This window comes from Balaenoptera physalus (genome assembly GCF_965194825.1).
Source record: "Balaenoptera physalus genome assembly, chromosome: 7".
Classification (NCBI taxonomy): Eukaryota; Metazoa; Chordata; class Mammalia; order Artiodactyla; family Balaenopteridae; genus Balaenoptera; species Balaenoptera physalus.
Genome location: NC_138886.1, coordinates 8,083,074 through 8,104,759, shown reverse-complemented (window position 1 = coordinate 8,104,759; position 21,686 = coordinate 8,083,074). Strand labels below are relative to the sequence as shown.

Genomic DNA, 21,686 nt, shown 5'->3' with positions numbered 1-21,686 from the left:
CCTTTCTTCCTTGCTGTCTCAAGCAATCCTTGCTAGATGGGGAAACTGCAGCCCAGCAGGGAAGCCTGAGGTCACTCACTGGAGATAATGCTCAGGATCCCCCCTTCCACCTGCCCAAGGGGGAGATTCCTGGTTTCCTGGTTACTGTGGCCTGGGGTTGGAGGCCTAAGAACAGGGGAAGGGGAGCCCCTGCTGCCAGGTGTGCCCCCACCATGAAGCCCAGCCCAATCCTGGCTGTCTTGTGTGAGTTCCCCGGGCCTCTGTTTCTTCCTCTGTAAAATGGGAACAATTGCAGAACCTGCTTCACAGGATTGCAAGGATGAAAGGAGACAATACTCCAGAGCACTGCAACTAGCCCACAGATGTCCTTGTCACTGCCAGAACATGTGACATTGCTTCCTCTCCCTTTCCCCAGTTCCAGGCCACAATGATGGCTGGTCCAGGACAGATAGATATGGCCCAGACCTGGCCAGGCAGTGGGACAGATGAAGAGGGGCACTAAAGGGCAATCTCTCCCCAGGACCCGCTCCTCACCAGGGTCCAGCGTCCTCCAGTCTGCTCCCTGCCTCCTCTGACCTTTCACAGTTCTCAGAGCCTAACCCTGCTGCTCCATTCTCCACCCCTCTGCTCCCACTGCCTTGATTTACCTCAGTCTACACTGCTGCCAAGACATCCTGGTTCCCAGCTTCAGAGATATCTAGAGTCTCTGACTCCATTTTTTCAACACTGAACCCCTACTCTGGGACAGGTCCTGTGCCAGGGGCTGAGCTCAAGGTCATCAGGACAGGTGGCCTCTGTCCTGGGGGAGCCACAGAGATACTGACAAGCAACCCCAGGGTCTCTGGATGTTCAGAGATGCACAGGGAGCTCCAGGAGCAGATGAGCATGTCCCTCCTCATCTGGTCAGGGAGTCCCTGAAGAGGTGATGTCTCCACTGAGACCTGATTGAGCCAAGCAAAAGCGTCAGGGTGGGGACAGGCAGGTGGGCAGGAAAGAGCTCTGGGAAGACAGTGGCAGAGTCAGGGCCCTGTAGGCAGAGCCAAGGCCCTGGGGGCGGGAGGAGAAGCTTCGAAAGGGCTGGGGGTGACAAGGGCAGGCACGGCAGGTCTGTGAGGCTGCCTTGGGGAGCTGGGGTTTACCCAGAGGCCACAGCAGAGCTGCAGAAGGTTTTTAAAGTGTTGGGGCAGGTTCCATCCACTGCGTGGAGATGGCCTAGTGTTTTCCAGGCAATGGCAGGGAAGGGTGGGGCGTGGGGATGGGAATTGGGGGCAGGGTGTTTACACAACCATTGATCAGGTGTGGGGAAGAGAGCGGAGGGGTCAGAGAGGATTCCAGGTAGAGAGCCTGTGAGGACAGTGAGACACTCTGCAAGGTGGGCAAGGCTGGGGCAGGAGCAGCTTGCGGATGGGCCCATAAAAATTTGGGCTTTGAGGTACCTGTAGGGCTCTGGGGACAGATGGTGGGAGTGGGTGATGGAGATGAGTGCTCAGGGAAAGGCAGGGCCTGAGGCTGGGGATTCTGTACATCCCCCGCCCAGGGTAGAAACCAATACCCCAGAAAGGCAGGGAGGTCCGGGGTGAACTGAGATTAGCTAACTCAGATACCTACACTCCTCCATGGGGTTCCCTATTCTTCAGGGTCCTGGCCCCTCTCCTATACCACACCACACCCTGGAGAGGGAAGAGTGGAAGTCACAGGGGAGACTCCTTCTCCTTGACAAAGAGCATGCAGTTGAGAAGTTGCCCCAGTTCCACAGCTGGAGCAAGAGGGACAGGGGGCAAAGAAGGGGAGGGGGCTGTGTGGTAAAGAACCTGGCCTCAAGACTCTGCCTGCCACTGTGTGACCTTGAGCCAATCACTTTCCCTTTCTGGGCCTGGGTAGCTTCATCTGTAAATGGGGGGTGGGAGATTGGGCTCCACTTTTCCAACCATAATCAGTGGTCAGGGAGAATCTGGAGGGACAAACTTGGTCCTCCCACACACCTGAGGTTAGGGAACCCTAGGGTCCCTGTGCTTCCTCACCTTCGACCCGGGGGTCCCTAGCTCCCAAGGAGGGTGGGTGCTGGGGCGCGAATGCAGCATCCCTGCTCCCGGTGCACTGCTATTGGCCAGAGATGATCTCACCGCCTCCCGGCCTGCGAGCGCCTGATTGGCGGGTGCAGGGATGCTGCGCTCAGCCGCCGGCGGGGCAGTCATTCAGGCGGGCTCGGAGCGTGTGTGAGCCTGGGGGAGCGCAGAGGTGATGCGCCCCGCGTCCCCCAGGGGGCTCGGGAGGCAAAAGCGCGGAGACCCCGGGTCAGGGTCTTAACCCCTTCTCACCAGCCGGTGCCCAGCAAGCTCCCTCTAGCTCCCTTCAGTCTCGCAACCCTAAGCAAAGCCATCCCCAGATGATGCTCCGCAGAGAGGCGGGGTCCGGGTCCTCCCCTCCACCCCCTTCCGTTTAACCCTTTCACCGCCACGGCGCCGTCCCGCACTGACCGGCCAGCTGGGCTAGGACACCCGCGCCCGGAGCACGCCCGAGCCCACCTAGAGGGCAGGAGGGTTGCAGGCGCTCTGGCCCCAGCCTCGGCACCCGCAACATCCCCTCAGCTTCCCACCCCTCACTCAGCCTTTGGACCCCAGCCCAGCGCCCCCGGTACAATGGGGAGTCAGGCTGCCCGGGTCAGCCGCAGGGGCCGGAGTGCTCGCTGGAGGACCGGCAGGACGCCGGCGACCCCATCTCCAGGTACCCAACGCCCCAGCTCAGCTCCATCCTGCAGAGGAGGCAGGACCGGAACGGCAGCCTCCGCAGCCCCGAGTTTCGGGAGTGGCAGCTGGACCCTCACCCTGCGGAGCGTCTGGGCGCCCAGAGGTGAGGTTGGGGCGACCCCGCCCCCTCCCGCAGCCCTCAGCCTGCAGCCCGCAGCCCCTGCCTGGCCGGACCCTGCGCGGCGTCACGGGCTGCGGCTCCCCGGCTCCGGGGGCGAGCGGCCAGGGGTCCCAGCCCGGAGCGCCTGGCGGGGGCCGAGCCGCCCCCTCACCTGCACCTGCACGAAGGAGCCGCGGTAGAAGCAGCAGGCGGCGGCCGACAGGGCGCTCCACAGGCTGCACCGCTCGGTCATGGTGGGGCCGGGCGGCCAGGGCCGGGACGGTGCGGGGAACGGCTGCCGGCGGGGCAGGGGCGCGGGACCGACCGGGCTGGGCACCGGCTGCGCTTGCCTCTCGGCGGCGCGATTACCTCATCGCCTTGTCGGGGGAGGAGCGGGGAGGCGGGGCGGGGAGACCCCACCCTCCAGCCGGCCCCGGGAGGGGAGGGGGCCATTGTTCCTCCCTCCGCCCGCCCCCGGCTCCCCGCCCCTAGCCCCCAGAGCTCCAGCCCCGCGCGCCCCGGCAGCCTGTAGTCCGGGGATGCTGAACGGGGGACCTGCCAAAGGGGGCTTCACGGGGGGCAGAAGGATGGGGTGGGGACCCCTGGGCCGGCAAGGGAGGGGGGGTCCTGCCGCCCCGACTCGTCTCACCCCTCACTGACCCGGAGCGGGCAGAGACTTTGAATTAAATCATATCTAAAGCTGGAAAAATCCCTCTATATGTTTGACCAAGTCCTTTGTGGCCTCAGGAAATCTCCCAGAGCCCAGGATTTCTCATCTCTGATTTGGAATCAGGGACCCTGCTGGGAATTGCGGGATATTCCACTGACAGACTTGGGGGTGGGGGTGGGGAGGGCAGAGACTCAGTAAGGCTCAATGGTTTGGGAATCAACCTGGGTTCAACTAGCGGTGCCCCACCTCCACCCAACCAGTCCCTTCTCCTGGAGCCCAGATTTACTCATCTGGAAAACATACCTGTGCTGACCTCACAGAACTCTTGTTAGCATTGGCTGAGCTGATGCATGTTAAATTGCCAGACATAAAATAAGTGCTCAATAAATGCCTGCTATTGTTTTCAAGCTTAGTGTCTTAGAATCTGGACTTTTGGTCCTAGAATCATAGGCTCTTCAGCACAAAGGGGGTCATCACTGACTCTGCATCAGTCAGGCCTGGAGTTCAAATCCTTTTGACAGGCTGTGTGACCTTAGGCAGGTGAGTCCACCTCTCTGGGTCTCAGATATTTGATTATTTTCTGTAAATACATCTGAAGCTCTGATCATGGAGCTTGGAATTTTACGGTCTTGGAAGTTTAGAATCCTTGCCTTAGAATCAAAGTACTCACATCACGGTCTGAGAAACCCTGGAGTCTGGAAGCTGAGTACGTAAGGTCAGGAATGGGCTTTTGGTAACCGACTATTGATTCCACCCTCTTCTGAGGCTTGACGCTACAACTAACATTCTTTTGAGTTCATCCTTCAAGGGATTGGGTTTTTTTTTTTGTTTTTTCTGTTTTTTGTTTTTCCATCTGAAGATCTTAATATATTTATTTGAAAACCAAGTTGTGTGAAAGAGAACACTAAATAGTCATATACCATCTCTTCAACCAAAGACTTGGACACAAGGTCAGCACAGAGGCAATGATACATGCAGTGAATAGCAGGTCTCAGCTCAGCTCCAGTGAGCAGGTATTATTTCTTTTATAGCATTTTTAAATTACATTTTTCAGCCCAGTAAACTAAGGGAAAAATACAAAGCTAATCCTCACAGGGATCTCACTACCATCAGTGATGGGGCTCTCATTACCTTGCCAGGCAGCTGGGACTTACGGGGTGCTGAAATATGCCCCTGTGTGGTCCACCACTGGCTTTGGTGCTGGTTCTACCTGAGGCCTCTGTTCCCCTGTGGTGTCAGGGCTCGGGATGAGGAGCCAGGGCCCAAATCCCAGGAGCAGCTCCTGCTCAACTTGCTGCAGCCCTGGGCTGCAATTCCTGGGCTCACTCAAGCTTCCTTTCTGACCGCCCCCACACTCTTAACTCTGCCTGGATCACTCTACCACCCATCTCTGCTTATCTTTATCTCCTTTCCAGCTTTCTGTTTGGAGAGAGGATGTTGGTGAATATTCCTGGTCAACTGCAATGGCTTGGCTTCAATGCCTCCTCCTCCAGAAAGCCTTCCTTGATCTCCCCATCCCCAGCTCCTGAGCTGAAAGTCATCCCCTACCTCTGGAGCTCCAATGGCTTCTTATCTGAGCCTTCTGGGGATGGTGGGGGACAGCAATGTGAGCACTTCCCACAGAGCTCATTACTAGTCACTTACACGGAGCTTGACAGGCAGCATCTTGGGTGATGGAATGCCCTGGGGTCAGGAACCAGCCCAGCCTGCTCTGTTCCAGGCCCAGATCTCCCCTTCATGGGCATGGACTCATTGAGCCCATAGCAACCCTGGTTTGGAAGCACCACTGTTACCCCATTTCATACAGGTGAACACTGAGGCTCAGAGAGGTGACACACACACCCAAAGTCATGTGGCAAATAAGCGGCAGATCTGGGACTAAAATTTGGGTCTGCTAAATTACAAAACACAAGCCCAAACCATTGTGTGGTTCTGCCCTGGTCCCCACATGGGCCAGGAGCCCTTGGAACACAGGGCCTGGTGCTCCTTGCCCTCTGCTGTGTGCTCCATACTCGGCAGGGGACCTGGCTCAGGGTGGGTGCTCCAGGATGTGGAAGGCCAAGGGCTCTGTCCATGGTCTTGGCATCAAATAAACTTGGACAGCAATCCCAGTTCTGCCCTGCAGTAGCTGTGTGGTTGTGGGCAAGTCACTGCACTTCTCTGGGCCTCAAATTTCCCATCTGTAAATGGGCACAAGAAAGCCTTCACTGCCCAGTGATGAGGGAAGAAGTCACAGACCTCATTCATGTAAAGAGCTCAGAACTGACTCCCAGAGCTAGCAGCCAGCACAGGGCTCTGCACACAATAGGCACTCAAAATGTTCTGTCGTGTTATTGTTGTTATCGTTATTATTTCAAAACTGCATTTTCAACATTCTCAGTGCCCAGGACAAATTAAGCTTATGATCGATGTGACTGTGCCCATTATCTGTGATGAGGAACTGAGTCATCCTTTCCTGCTGCCACCTCCCGGCACCAGCACACGCTCAGAGACCAAGTGGGATTAGAGCCGGTCTTCTCATGGAGGCGCCCTTAGGGCCCTGTCCAGCTGGCAGCTGGATGGAGTCTGGTAGTAACAAACATTGGGAAGTCCTGAGTTTGGGGCCAGGAAAGAATGATGGAAGGCATGGGAAGAAGATGCTGGGATTGAAAGCAGACCCCACACGCTGCCCTGACTCCTAGACCTTCTCCTCCTGGGAACAGTCGGTGAGATCTGGCTCCTAACAAGGCCAGAAAAGGACTCTGCCCTTCCTGGAACAGACTCTGGGCCCTCCAGTGTCCCCTCCCAGCCCCTCTTACCTTCACATAGTCCCCGCCAGCCTCCAGCTCTCCAGTGGCCCTGGAAGGAGAGAAGAAAAGTGAGTGTTCCCAGCCCTGCCTGGCTCCCCAGCTGCCAGTCTCTGCCCACCTGCAGGCAGGAGGGGGCACTGCAGCTGATAGCACTTGCTGGAATCTGTTGGCTGGGCTACTCCTCCACTCTCCAGCTGTGCGACCCTGGGCAAGTCCCTTCACCTCTCTGAGCCTGTTTCCTGTCTGTAAATCAGGGTCATGATAGCCTCTGTTTCATCGGGTTGTCTCGAGGACTCTGGGAGCTGGTGAAGGTTACATGCTTAACACGGGGCCTGCTCCCTGAATTGCTATCTTCAACCAGCTTCAGGATACTGCACTCTCCTGGTGTTCGCTCCCCACCTCCTCCCTGACTCCACAGTTGGCGGCCCCAGGCTGGGCCTCAGCCTCCTTTCCTCCCGCCCTACCCTCATTCCCTAGTGCAGAGTGATCCACCCAGGGGCACATCATGGCGCCATTGCTGGTGACATTTGGCTGCGGAATTGATCCCCTCCCCTAAGAGGTGGTCAGGATGGGGTCTGGAGAGGCCAGAGGCTGGGGGTGGCTGTTTTTCCCAGGTGCCAAATAGATATCACCCTTCCTTGTGAGGGCTTCCGTGAGCCACTTCCCCCAGTCCTCGGCTTTAAATGCCCTCCCTTCTCCGATGCAGCCTGGACCTGCCCCTTCAACACCAGACTCAGAAACACAACTGTCTCCTCAGCATCTCCTCTCAGATGTCTGAAGTCATTTTGACTTTCATATCCAAAGCAGGACTGCTGATCTGCCCCCCCCCACCACGCCCCTGCTCCCCACATCCGATTCCCATCTCAGTTGATGTCAGCTTCATCCTTCTTGTTGCTTTGTTTGGCCCAAAACCCTGCGGTCCTCTGCACCTCCTCTCTCACTCACACTCCACGCCCAATCCATCAGGAAATCCTGTGGCTCTACTTCCAAAATAGATCCTGACCACTTCTCTCCGTGTGTCAACCCTGCCCCATCTGGTACGCCCTCTGTGTCCTCTGTGAAGCACACAGCAGCCTTCTCGCTGTGTCTGCCCTCACAGCCCTCCGACACCCAGGCGGCGCTCAAGTGAAAAGCTAAGCAGATCGCGGTGCACAAACCATCCCCAAGCCTCCCATCTCTCAAAGAACAAAATCTAAATCCCACTCCATGGTCTGCAAATGGCTGGCCATGTAATTTATCAACTAAACCAAGACTTTTCTTCCCTTGTGAGAGTAAAGAGGGTGCCATTTTCATGCCAGAAAAACAAGTGTAAACAGGCTCATGTGTTCCCCAACCTACAACACCCTGCGTCGCCCTGGTGGTATCTGACTGCCCACCTCATCAGTTCCCACCCCCAAAATATGCCTCCCTCCCTCATTCTGTCCCTCATTCTGCCCCGGCCACATCGGCCTCCTCGCCAAGCTCGTTCTTGCCACAGGGCCTTTGCACTTGCTGTTCCCTTGCCTGGAACGCTCTCCGCCCCACCCCACATCATCACACAGCTTGCCCCTCCCCCTACTTTATTTAGAGCTCTGCTTAATGTCCCCAACCCAGAGAAGACTTCCCTGACCACCCTGCCAAGAATAGTCCCTTGTCCCTCACTCTCTGTCCTCAACCCTGCTTTCTTTTCCTCAATCTCTGCCTGAAACAATCACTTTACATTTATTTGTTGACTCAGTTACCTGACACCTCCACCGGGGCACTGACTTTGTATCGCTCACAGGTGAGCCCCCACCACGGTGCCTGGCACATGGTAGGAGCTCAAGAACTCTTTATTGGTTAAGGAATGTATGAACAGTAAACCCTCAACCAGTATTCATCACTGTTGTTATTATTAATTCCCTCAACCAGTATTCATCACTATTATTATTAATTCTGTCAGGCTGGGCCCTGGTTCTCTGGCTGGCACAGGCCTCAGTATTGCCATCTGCAAAATAGGGAGGAAAGTCAAACATCAGGGAACTGCTTCCTCAAATACAGAAGCACCAAATTTAAATTTAAATGTGATAAATCTAATAAAATAAATTTAAAACAAAAACAGCTGAGCTAAAAACAAGACAAAACAAAAACTGTGGGTGAAGTATACGTTTCCAGGGCAGAATTCCATGCAGGGCTTCCCCCAGCTCCTGAGGCCGGGCGCTCCTCCTTGAGAAGCTGTCTGACAGTCCTCCCTGTTGTGACATTCCAGAGTCCCTGGTGCTAGCCTTCCTTCCTGATCTCTAACCATAGTCCCTCAAGCTGCAGCCTGGCCCCAGCAGGCTCCCAAAGGTGTTTGGGTTCTCTCTGTCCAGTCGAGCTGGGAGTGGGGCGGAGTACAGACCCCTCCCCTTCTCACCACCCTGCTCTTCCTGGGTGAGGTGTCCCATCCCAGTGTTTCCGGCCATTCAGGACCGGAAATCCTCCCACTGCTGGGAACAGCTTGGCCAGGACACTGGGATCGCCTAGCACTTCCTCCGGTTTCCTGTTCACTTCCCCTCACGCTCTGGGCAGGAGTAGAGCCTTGGGGAGGGGGCGCCTGTCCCAGGGAGCAGGTGGGCTGAGGTGGCCAAAGCCAGTGGGGGTGCTCAGGCAGAGGCCCAGGCCCGGGAAGCTGAGGGCCTGGAGCCACCAACAGCCCCCATCACCTCTCCCTGCCCCCCCACAACACTCCAGGATTCCTAAGACATAAGGTGACCATGTTGGCTCACCATCCACTGCCATCATTTGCCCAGACTATGGCCACCACCTCATCACTGCCTCCCAGCCTACATCTGTGTCCCTCTGACTTGTTCTCACCCCAGCAGCCAGAGCAATCCTGTTAAAATGAAAGTCAGCTTACGACTTTCCTCTGCTCCAACCCACTGGAGTGACCCCTAGTTTCACTCAGAGTAAGAGCTGAAGTCCTGGGGACTTCCCTGGTGGCGCAGTGGTTAAGAATCCACCTGCCAATGCAGGGGACACAGGTTCGAGCCCTGGTCCGGGAAGATCCCACATGCTGCGGAGAAACTAAGCCCGTGCGCCACAGCTGCTGAGCCTGCGCTCTAGAGCCCGCGAGCCACAACTACTGAGCCCGCGAGGCACAACTACTGAGCCTGTGCGCCTAGAGCCCGTGCTCCGCAATAGAGAAGCCACTGCAATGAGAAGCCCGCGCAATGAAGAGTACCCCCTGCTCACAGCAACTAGAGAAAGCCCGCACACAGCAACGAAGACCCAACGCAGCCAAAAATAAATAAATAAATAAATATTTAAAAATAAAAATAATAGGGGCTTCCCTGGTGGCGCAGTGGTTAAGAATCTGCCTGCCAATGCAGGGGACACGGGTTCGAGCCCTGGTCTGGGAAGATCCCACATGCCGCGGAGCAACTGGGTCCGTGAGCCACAATTACTGAGCCTGCGCGTCTGGAGCCTATGCTCTGCAAAAAGAGAGGCCGCGACAGTGAGAGGCCAGCGCACCGTGATGAAGAGTGGCCCCTGCTCGCCGCAACTGGAGAAAGCCTGCACACAGAAACGAAGACCTAACACAGCCAAAAATAAATTAATTGATTAATTAATTTAAAAAAAAAAATAAATAAATAAATAAAAATAAAAATAAAAATAAAAATAATAAAATGAAACTGAAATACCGTATTTTAAAAAAAATTTAAAAATAAAACTCAGCTCCATTAATTAATTAATCAATTAATTAATTTCTTATTTTATGGATTTAAAAGGCACTTCCCCTCTAATATTAGTGGCGAAATCAATTAATAAATAATAGTGACAACTGAGCTAAATCAGTTCCATTAATCAGCTGCATTAATTATTTAAATAACCAACCCCTTTAATTGCCTGTATTAGCTGATTTGTTCTTATAACTAGTACCACTCATTGCATATATTAGCTTAATTAATTGAATTAATGACCAGTCATTCGAGTCCATTATCTTTTATTTCCCCAGTGCAGGTTTTGGTCTGAGCTTTACCTTCAGGGTCTCCATCCTGGCCAGGAGGGAAGGGCGAGGCTCCCCCAGGGACCCTGGAGGAGAGGCTGCCATCCTGTTCCACCTTGTCCCTCCCTCACCATGGGCAGCCTTGCCCTGCAGAGCCCTGCAGCCTCCCTGCCCTCTGTCTGTCCCCCACTTTGCTCCCTGGGGTGTGGTCATATGGCCTTGAGTGGAGATTTCCCCAACGTCTGCCTCATGCTTCCCAGCTTTCCCCCTGCCCTCCCCTCTCTGAGCTTCAACTTCCTCATCTGTGAAATGGGCATATTTTAACTGTCTTCCCAGAGGGGCTGCAAGGATCCTATGAGAAGGAAAGGTGGGAGGTTCCTTATCCCCTGTGGTTCCTCTCGTCGCCCCAGCACCACCACCCCCCAAATGAAACCTCCCATCCTGCTCCTCCTGGGGGGTTGAAGATACTCTCCCTCCTTCACTCCGACTTTCACTCACCCGGGGCAGAGAGGCAACCCTGCTCTATGCTCCTTAGTCCTTAAAGGCCCTGAGCAGAGAGAGCTGGGGTGGAAAGCCCCATCTCTCTGGGGACACCCAGCCAAGGGGCCTTTGGGATTCCCTGCCAGGAAGGCGTTTGGCTTTAGCCTCTGCCCTGCCCCCTTTCCTGTACGATGGGCCACCACCGTCCTGGAGACGTCCTTCCTCCTCTCCACCATTCTGCGCCCTCAGTCTCCTTGACAGGGGTGAGCTCCCCAGCGGAGCTTCAGAAAGGGTCCCAGCTCTGTGAGGAGAGGACAGATCAGGGGCCGCTCATCCCAGGGCAGAGCTGAGAAGTCAGTCCCAAGAGCTGCTGAGACTTAACAGCTGCTGGAGAAGAGCAAATGGGGAAGACGACTGAATGCCTGTGTGGAAGCCCCACTTTACAGAAGGGCGCAGAGCTGCTCAGACGAGACCTGGGTTGGCTCTGCTTTATTCCTTGCCCTGGGTTGGCTCTGCTTTATTCCTTGCCCTGGGTTGGCTCTGCTTTATTCCTTGCCCGAGGCAGGCTCCCCCAGATGATGGGGACTGCTCCTGGATGGAGATGGGGGACACTGGGGAGGGGAAAGTGAAGAAAAAGAATATTTTGACCAGACCAGGAGCCCAGAATCAACATCAGGAAGAGGAAATGGAGTGGGCATGGACAGAGGAAAGACCCTCGGGGGCTCTGGAGAGGGCCCTCAGCTGGGAGGGAGGAGGCTGTGTGACCCTGGGCGAATCCCCCTTGTTGGGCCTCAGTTTCCTCTTCTATAAATGGGTGTGGTGATCGCCTGAGCATCCTGTGCACCGGTACTTCCTCGGGCCAGGTCCAGGATAAATGCTTTACTTTGTCTAGTCCTCACGATGACCCTGTGAAGCAGGTGCTGTTATTGTCCCCAATTTACAGATGGGGAAACTGAGGGTCAGAGAAGGGAAGGGGGTTTCTCAATGTTGTAAAGACAGTCAGTGGGCCTCTGAGCCGCTGATGTAGCCGACCCCTTTCTTCCCCAGCTCTCACGCCACATACGTCCAGCATTCTGTAAACAGAGTCCCCTAAGGGTTTGAGGGGATGTGGCTCCAGCTGGGGTTGGTGGGGGGACCGTCCATCCTTCCCGAGCCAGCGCAGTTCCCACAGCCTCAGGCGTCTGGGGGTCTCAAGGGCTGTGAGAAAGTCTCCACAGGAAATGAGAGCCAGGAGCAGCTGGGCCCCTTTGGAAGACGAGGACCAGCCGCCCAGAGTCTGAGGAGGCTGAATGGGCTGAGCCCACCACAGCCCCCTCCCCCGGTGGGTAATCACTACCAGATGCCCGGCAGCTGACGTCACTTTGCAGGGCCGAGAGGGTCGTGGGACTCTGGGGAGTGTTGGGAATTCTTGGACCAGAATCAACATTCCGAAAGGAAATGGTGGGGGGGTGGGGACGGGGGTCTTGGCCTGTTCTCAATGCCTGGCACCAGGGCTGGGGCATGGGCAACACAGGGTGCCCCCGGCCAGGGTGCTTCCTTCTCCACATCTCAGTTTCCTTCTGAACAGCCCTGGAAGTGGAGTGGAGGGACCTGGGTCTCTGGGAGGCAGGAAAGGATGTTCAGGTGAGACACTTTAGAATGAGTAGGACTGCGGTCAAATCCTCCTTAAAGGAGAAGTCCTCGTAAAACATAAGTCAGAGTGGGGCCTTCCTCTGCTTGAGGCCAGCAACGGCTGCAACTCGCTCAGAGTCAAAGCCAGGTCCTTGCCGGGCCTTCCAGGCCTTACTTATCTGAACCCATTTCCTTTCTGGCCTCATTTCCACCACTCCTTTCCCCAGCCCCCATCTTGCTCTCTGCTGCTCCTCAAACATGCCAAGGATGCTCCCACCTCAGGGCCTTCGTACCTGCTATTCCTTCGGCCTAGTATACCCTTCCCCAGATATCAAGATGGTTTGTTCCCAGTACACCGGAAACTAATATAATATTGCATATCAACTATATTTCAACTAAAAAAAAAAAAAAAAGAGGGTCTGTTCCCTCATCTCCTTTGCTCAAACATCAGTTTCTCACTGAGACTTTTTTCCTGGCTAACCTTCCTAAATTGCCACCACCAGCCACTACCCTCCAAGGCCAGTTCCCCTACTTGATTTGAATCTTTCTCCGTAGTGCTTTTCTCTTCTGGCTGACTGGGTAACTCATTGTCTTGTTTATCGTCTGTCTCCCCCACACTAGAATGGGGGCTCCTTGAGAGCAGGGTTTTGCCTGCTGTGCTCACTGCTGTCTCCCCAGGACCTAGAAGAATGCCTAGGGATAGTTGCATCTCAGTAACTATTAAAATGAATGAAATTCCAACTCAACTGTGTCATCTCGAGCAAGCTGTTAACCTCACAAAACCTCGATGTCTTCATCTGTAAAATGGGCTCCTATTACCGCCTTTTCAGGGGGGTATGGGAAGTCATTTGAAGTAATGGTAGAGACAGCTCTGAGATTTTTACTTGCAGGAGGTGAAATGTGGCCTAGTGGTTAAGTGCTTGGGCTTGGGAGTTGGTCAGGACAGAATCAAATCTAGGCTCTGACACTTAATCTCTCTGTGACCCCAGGAAAGTCCCTTTCTCTCTCTGAACCTCAGTCTCCTCGCTGGTAAAATGTGGTAGATGGCACCCATTGAGTGTTCCAGGCGGGGCCAGCCAGTTGTCCTCTGGTGGGACCCTGGCCTGACAATTCCTCTGTGCGTGTGTGGGTGTGGGGTGTTGGGGGACCTCCCTTCCCTCTCTGAGACTCTGCTTCCTCCTCTATAACATGGACTGAAGGTAGAGTGTCAGGGTTCTCTGGACCCACTATTTCCCTGCAGAAGGCTGAGGGTGCCGGGGGATGGGGGGAGACTGGGCTGGTGCTCTCCTTTTTGGGAGCTAAAGGCCCTTCATTCCCATTCTATTGGCCCCTCCTCCCTCCTTCCTCTGCATCCCCCATGATCTCAGCAGGGAACAGGGCACCAGGAAACTCCTGCAGCCTCACCTCTTCCCCTTCCTTCCTTTTGCTCCAGGTGCAACCTGCTTCCCAGGGGGTAGGGGAGGGACACGTCTTCCCCAGCTTACACTGCTCCCTGAACGACCACTGGGATGACCCCCTTGGGACACTCAGGAATGAGGCTCCCAGTCTTACTCAGTGGCAGTTCTCAAATACCCTTGTTCCCAAGCTGGATGGATCCTCAGAGACCATCCCAGGCCCATCTTGGCTGTTGGGGAGATTGAGGCCCACAGTAGGGCAGGACAAGCCTGAGATCACACAGGCAAAGCAGGTCGCCTGACTCCAGCACAGATCTGGGCTTCACAGGCTCCTAGAAGAAATGTTCAACAATTCCTGGACTCCTACTTGGCCTGGAGAGCAGGTGGGACACTGGGTCCCAGGGCACCAGGAAAGGGCTCAATCTGATCTGCTCACTCCACCCCCCTCAGGACCCCTGGACACTCCAGATGATTAGGGGGGGAAGGGAGAGTCTCCCTATTTCCTCTGTTAGCTCTAAGCCAGGCTTGATGCCAGAGGCACTGCCAGGACCATCTCTGCCCACAGGGGAGGAAGGCTGGGTCCTAGACTTGGCATTCTCAAGGTGTCTCAAGACCTGCTGGAGGGGAATGGGTTACCTAGTCGTTGAGGGCCTGGTCCAGGAAGGTGGAGTTAAACCCTAGCTCTGACTTTCACTAGTTGTGTCAAACTGGGCAAGTAAACCTCTCTTTCCTCATCTGAAAACTGGAGATAGTAATAGTGCCTCTCTCCTGGTACTGTCGTGACCAGAAGATGCCCAACCTGTGCCGGGAGAGGCTGGGGATAGAGTTACACCAAAAGAAAGTTTAAAAGTCCCTGATGCTAAACTCACACCCAGGTTTGTCAGCTGCCCCAGGGGCACGGATTTCCCTCTTAGACAACTCCCGTTCCCCGGCGGCGGCCCCCTCGGTCCCAGCTCGGTCACTCACCCTCTGGGTCCCAGTGCGGGGCACCTTCGGCCCACCGCAGTCATAGTTCCCTGTCGTCGCGGCCTGCAGCCCAGGGACCTCCTCTGCTCGACGGCTCCCGCCTTTCTCAGGATACGGAGCTGCGGAGCTTACAGCAGGACTCCTGGGGAGGAGCCTGGCCTGTAGGCCACGCCTCGGACACGCCCCTCTGCCCTCCCTGGGCGCGCTCCACCGCCTACTCCTCCTTCCGGGAAGGACACGCCCCGCCTCGGACACGCCCTCCGCCTGCTGTCTCGCTCCGCCCTCTCCCCATCTGTCAGGTCGGAGAGGAAAGGCCACGCCCCCGAGCACACCCCCTCCGCCTCGCCCCGCCCCACTCCGAGGCCACCTTCCCCAACAGTCCCCGCGCCGCATGGGAGGGCCACGCCCCCTGCACACGCCCATTCACCACGCCCCGCCCCGCCCCGCCCCGCTTCCGCAAACCCTCAGCGCGCTTCTCAGACTTTGGTTACCTCAGAACGCCCCCGGAACTATGAGGCCCGCTACCCTGCATACAATCCTTGCTCCACACCCGAATGAGGCCGAATTTAAGAGGGGATGGCCAGAGAAGGCAGCCTGGAGCAGCCAGAGATGGTGGAAAAGCATTAGTTTTATTCATCATAAACGTAAGCACTCCCATTTACCGAGTTGTTTGTGGTGTGTCAGGCGCTGTGCTAAGATTTTACAAGTATGTTACTCTTGAATTCTCACCACAACCCTACAAGGTAGGTGCTATCGTTGTGCCCATTTATCAGATGAGAAAAGTGAGGCTCGGAGAAGGGAACAGACTTGTCCAAGGTCATGCAGTCAGTAAGAGGCAGCGTCTGGACCGGATTCACTCTGCAGCTTTACAAGGTCCTGCTCCCCACTGAAGGACCAATTACCCCAGCACACAGAAGCTGTGCTTGGTGTCTCAGGGCAAAGTCACTCAAGAGAGGTCCCAGAACCAACCCTAGAGTTACTTTTGCTCAGATTTTTTTCCCCCTCTTTATTTCAGTAGGTACATCTGACCAGTATGGTTTAGACAAAGGCTCTGAGGGTTGAAAAGCAAGGGACTGGGGGTGCGGGGGTGGTGGTGGGATGAATTGGGAGATTAGGATTAACATATATACACTAATATGTATAAAATAGATAACTAATAAGAACCTGCTGTATAAAAAAATAAATTAAAAAAAAAAAGAAATAAACTGGAAAAAAAGAAAAGAAAAGCCAGGGACTCCTTTGGTGGGGGCTGAGGGGGTCTCCCAAGGGCATGAAGTACATGGCTGTAGGGCTTAGAAGATGGTGGGTACAATGCGGTGGATGAGTGTGCAGCCACTGGAGGCAGGCAGATTCCTGCTCAAATCCCAGCTCTGCAACCTTGGCTGAGTCTCAGTTTCCCCATCTGTAAGATTGGCCGGGGGGTGGGGTGGGGGTGGGGGGGGTAATAGTACAATCTTTTACAGAGTTTTCAGTGAGTAACATTTGTTTTGCCACCCAGTAAAATGGGTACTGACTAAATGAGAGCTATGGTCATATCATCACTATTTGTATTTTTGCATCAACTCAACACACCCTGTAACCAAGTTAGTTAACAAATGGTCTTCTAGATCAAGGGGAGCAATGTTGTCCAGCAGAATTAAAGGTGGCGATTCGGGTGTGGGCCCCAGGGCAGGGATCCAGTGATTGGGCTTGGATCCACCCAGTAGCTGAGGGTCCATGCTGGAGGCTGCCTAGGGCTTTGGAGTCGCGGAGTGGGAATGGGGGGTGGGGGCGGGTCTTAGTTCAAGTCCTAAGTTTGTCATTTGCTAGATGTGCACCCTGACTGGGGCAGATGACATTCCCTCTCTGAATCTCAGTTTCCTCTTCTGTCATATGGAAATAACAGTATCTTCTCCCCGGGTGTGTTTTTTTTTTCCCTGTTTGTTTTTGTTTTTGTTTTTTTCCTGAGAATTAATTACAAGTGAAGGGCTAAGTACAGTGCCTGGTCTATAGTAAGCACTTGGTTAATGTGTAGGTATGTTTGTGTGTGTGTGTTTTGTTTTGTTTCTACTCAGATGTGTGTGTTGCGGAGGTCCTCTCCGGGATCTACTCGTAGGAGGCTGGAGACACCATCCCCGTAGGTCCTGCCCTCACCCTCCCCTGATGGGCACCTACCTTTCTGAGAGCATGTTCCTCGGGTCTCGCTCCTCTTCTGTGTCTGCCCTGGGCTCCTCAGGTTTTCTCATGGTGCCCACTTCCACTGCTGAAGGGTTGGGTCCCACTGCTGGGGTGTCCTCCACGGGGGCATTGGTCCCCACCACCACCTTCTTGGCTGCCTCCAAGCCTGGGGGGTCAGGCAGCCCTCGGGGCACCACATGGGGCTCAGGGCCAACCTCCGGGGCCTCCTGGGTGGCCTGTTGGTCCCGAACCTTCTTGATGCTGGGGCGAGGCATGGTGCCCATGTGGCTGTACATGTCGCTGGAGCGGGCATAGGCTGGGGGGCTCTTGGGGACTGTCACCATGTCATCCTGTGTGGCGTCAAAGGTGTCAGCCTCCAGATGGGGCCGGATGCTGGTGGAGGCCAAAGATCGTCTCAGAGTGAAGGACCGAGGAAGGTTGGAGAGACTCCCAAAGCCCTTGAACTTGAAGAACTCTGGCAGGGGGAAGGGGAGGGAAAGAAGTTAATGATATTGCCAGCACTAATAATACTAACAATAAAATATTCGTGCAGTTCCACTCATTGACGGTCCAAGGAGGGTTAGGAGTTTCACTGACACCCCCTCTAACTGTTATGGTATAATATGGCAGCTCTGGAATCGCATAGCCCTGGGCTTGAATCCCTTGAATTCCACATCCTAGCTGTGTGACCTTAGGCAAGTCACTTGACCTCTCTGAGCCCCATTCGCCACATCAGTCAAATAGAGATTATAGTACCCATCTCCTATGGGCAATGGGAGAACTGAAGAAAAGCATGAACTCAGCATGTAAATAACATGCTTAACACGGTACCTGACACACAGAATAACCTCCATAAGAAGTAATGAAGATGATGATGGTTATCACAATAAATGCCTCTGCATTTGTCAGACATGCTGCATGCATTAATTACTTCACTGAATTCTCAACACAACTCCATGACACAAGTTTAATCCCCCATTTTCCAGATGAGGAAATTGAGGTTCAGAGCTGTGACATGACCTGCCCGAGGTCACACAGCGGGAGGTGAAGCATGTATATGTGTGTGTGTGTGTGTGTGACGTGTGTGTTGGGGTGGGGAGGGGGCGTTTGAATGAAGCTCTGTGCCCCTGAGGTGAGGATGAAATGAGAAGGGGGTTGTCGGGAGCCTGAGGGTCCCACTCCCTGCGGTTCTGTCCTTCCTGTCAGCTGAGCCTGGTGTTGGGACTCAGGCAGCAGTGCTCGGGTGATACCATCTCCTCGTTTCCGCAGGGGTGCATGCGAGTTCCCTCCTCCCTGTCCCCAGCTGTGAGACTGCCCCTCCTCGCAGCCACCACCATCTGACTGACTTCACTACAGCCTCCAGATAAGCAAAAAGGAAAAACCCTGGCATTTTCCACTTCCTCGGCATCCTGTGCCTCCTCAGGTCCTCACAACCATGATGGAATATATAGGTGGGATGCCCCCATCTGACCAGACAGAAAACAGGCCCAGAGAGGGGAAGGAATTTGCCCAGGATCACAAAGCAAGGCTGAGCCTGGACAAGGGCCCAGGGCTCTGGATTGCTGGGGTCAGTGTTCTGGGGCTTTCCTCCCAGTCCTGCCCACCCCCTCACTTGGTCTTATTCTCTGCCTCCTGACAAATGCTGTCAGAAGATGCTGAGGCTCTGCTCTTAGAAAGCTATACCATGGGGCAGAAATTGTGCCAACGACTGCCTTCTTTCTCAGCACCACTTGTTTTGTCCCCTGGGGACTGGGGGTCTGGAGGAAACAGTAGTGGGGCAGGGAGGGAAACTGAGGCCCAGAGTCCAGGAACTTGAGATCGAGCCCTGCTCTGTAGCCCCATATGACCTCAGGCAAGTGTCTTGGTCTCAGTCTTTTCATCTGTGGAATACAGTCATAATCCTTGCCCTGTCTACCCTCCTCCTGTGCTGTCAGATCAGAAGAATCAGGGGAAACCGAAGTTTGCTGGAATCAGGAAGGGATCGCCAACCTGGAGGAGAAGTGATGGGTGGGTGTGGCCCCTCACTGAGTTGCTCTGGGTCCCAGCGTCACTGCTGATGGGGACATGGGACAGTATCTCATGGCACACACCCCTCCCCCCGCCTCAGCCACAGCAACTCCCAGCCTGAGACCCCATGTGAACCAGGCCCAGAGGCAGGGGGTGGGCTGTGTGGAGGTCTTCCCTGGCCCAGCCATGAGGTCAAAGGGAGCCAGAGGACACGCAGACGAATGGAGAGACTGAGAGTTGGGGTGGGGAGAGACAGAGAAGTAGAGACGGGCAGAGACAGACCAGAGAAGAACAGAGATGGAGAGCCTAACCAGCTGGAGAGAGAGAGACACCGGGCCAGTGATGGAGAGATGGCGACTGGAAACTCAGAAACAGAGGCCTCTGGAGAGAGACAGAGATGGACAGAAAGAAAAACAGAAACGAGGTAGAGTGATGAAGAAGCAAATACAGAGAGGCTGAGATGGACGGACAGACAGAGGGATGAAGGACAGTGCAAACGGCACCCTGCACTCACTGAACTTTTTGCTGGCCTTCTTCGTCCCCTCCGTCATCTTCGCCAGTCGTGCAAAGCCCCCGCTGGAAGGCAAGCGGCCACTCGAAACTCTGGACATCAACGTTGAGATGCCTCCCTCACCTCCCCTTCCCCTTTCTCGCGCCCTCTCACTCGCTTCCTCTGTGTATTTTTAAACCAGTGAAACTCCCACAGCCCCACCCTCCCCATCCTCTCTGCAGGGGGCGGAGGCAGGGGCCTCCCCCAGTCCCGGCCCCTGTGGGCCTCCTCCTTGGCCTCGGCCTCGGGGAGGCAGGGGACGGACCGCAAGCGCGTGAGATCTGGAAGGTCTGGGAAATAAACCACAGACTCTGGGAACAGAGCCCACTGGGCTGGGGGCCTCTGGGGACCTGCCAACAGCTGTCAGGGGGTCTGGCCAGCAGGCTGGGAGGGTGCAGGGAGTCAGGCCTGAGGGCAGGGGGGTTTATTCTAAGCCTCAGTGCTGGGGGATGCACTGGCTGCGGTGGATAGGAGAGTGCCATGGTTTGGCCTGTGGGCTCTGGGACCACCCAGACCCAAATTCAAGTCTTGGCTGGCCACTTTGTCACTGTGTGATCCTGGACTAGGGAACTCACCTCCCGGAGCCTCAGTTTCCTCTCTGTGAGTAGGGGGTATTTGCAATGCCCACCTCACAGAGTACAGTGCTTGGTGCAAAGCCTGGCACAGAATCAGTGCCCACTATACTCCTTTTCAAGCTAGCAGGGACATGGCGATAATTTAGTCCACCACCCCATTGTACAAAGATAGGAAAACCGAGGCACAGACAGGCAGAAGGATTGCCCCAGGTCATACAGTGGGTTGGTGGCACAGACTGGGTTACAACTTGCCCTTTCAGGCCCCTTAACCCACAGTCTGGTGTTTTTCCACCCTACAACCCCCGTGTGTGTGTGTGTGTGTGTGTATGTGTGTGTGCGCTCACGTGGACAGGACAGAGATGAGGAAACGAAACCTCTCCTACACAGGTTGTCCCTGACACCTGTGGAGGCTTTCAGCAGCTGCTGGGGGCGGTGCAGCTGAAAGACCAGGAGCTTCAAATCCTGGCTCTGAGTGCTGCTGACAAGTTACTTCTGCCTCTGAAGCCTCAGTCACCTAATCTCTAGAATAGGCACAAGTGCAAGGTATGCAGTCAACCCCCAGAGGCTCCAGCATGATTGGACATTATTATCCTGGCCCCAGGGCTGGCAACTGGGGCTGTGATAGGGGAAGTTCAAGGTCAGATGGGGCCCATCCTGCATCCTCCATAAAAATAATGACTACTAACGACTAACGTTTTCTGGTCACTTAGTATGTGCAGCCACAGGGCTCAGTTCTTCTGCCCTAAGAGGCAAATGTTGTTTCTCTTGTCCTCATTCTACTGATGTGGAAACTGAGCCCCACCCCACCAAAGTCAAGTTACCTGGAATTGGGATCTGCCTGTCCAGCTGTGGAGCCTGAGGTCCTAACTTCCACACTCATAACTCCCGCCACCCTCTGGCAGCTGGATGATAGACCTTGGCGGGGGAAAGGTCTGCTGAACCTTCTCGATGGGATGAGGGGGAACCTGAGGCCCTGGAGGGAAAAGGGACACAGCCTGTGAGACAGAGGCAGCAAACAGGCCTGGATGGGACAGGTGTTCAAAGTTCAAATGAAAGGATGGGATTTGTGGACCATGGCCTTAGGAGGATAAGGAGGGGTACAACTCCAGCTCCCTCTACTGAGCACTGACCATGAGCCAGGCATGGAGCTGGAAGCCCCTACAGATCGTCACAGCCCTGTGAGATGATCCTGGTACTGTCCCATTTCACAGATGAGGGAACTGAGGCTAAAGAGGAGCAGAGACTAGACAGACAGATACCCGGGTGTTCTAACTCCCAGGCCAGTGTCCCTTCCCATCTCTGGGTTGTTGTCAGAAAAGGGAGAGGGGCCTGTGGCCTGGTGGTAGCTGGGGGTCTTCCTGGTGGGAGGTGGAGGGTGGGTCCGCCAGCTTCTCTTCCAAGAGGCAGTCACAGTGATTTGGGCTAAATGCTGAGGCTGTGGCATCAGCCAGTGCTGGCTTCCTGGCCAGGCCCACTCCCGACTTGCCGTGTGATCCTCCATAAGAGACTTTACCTCTCTGAGTCTCAGTTTCCTCATCTGTGAAATGGGGTCACAGTAGCCTCCACTTCCTGGAGTTGTTGGGAAGACGAAAGGAGCAAATGATGACCCGGGCCAGTACACTGTGGCCTCAGCAAACCCTGGTGGTTGTTGCTGAGGGATGGGGGTGGTTCAGGCCAGGGGCAGACTGGCGCAG

General features: G+C 55.1%; 1 protein-coding gene across 3 annotated transcripts in view; it reads right to left on the bottom strand.

The window, feature by feature from the left end:
• SH2D3C (SH2 domain containing 3C) overlaps positions 1–21,473 on the bottom strand; it is a 32,907-nt gene extending 11,434 nt beyond the window's left edge. Inside the window, exons 1-3 of one of the 3 annotated variants that reach the window (XM_082470196.1) lie at positions 19,382–21,473; positions 16,858–17,335; positions 6,316–6,355 (exon numbers count right to left, since the gene is read on the bottom strand). In XM_082470196.1, coding sequence (XP_082326322.1) covers positions 6,316–6,355; positions 16,858–17,335; positions 19,382–19,478 — 615 coding nt within the window. In that variant the 5' untranslated portion in view covers positions 19,479–21,473. Of the gene's footprint in view, positions 1–3,019; positions 3,282–6,315; positions 6,356–14,703; positions 14,830–16,857; positions 17,336–19,381 lie in introns of those variants that run through there. The other 2 variants (XM_082470197.1, XM_082470198.1) reach the window with 2 other exon arrangements.
• Positions 21,474–21,686: the final 213 nt, after the last annotated feature.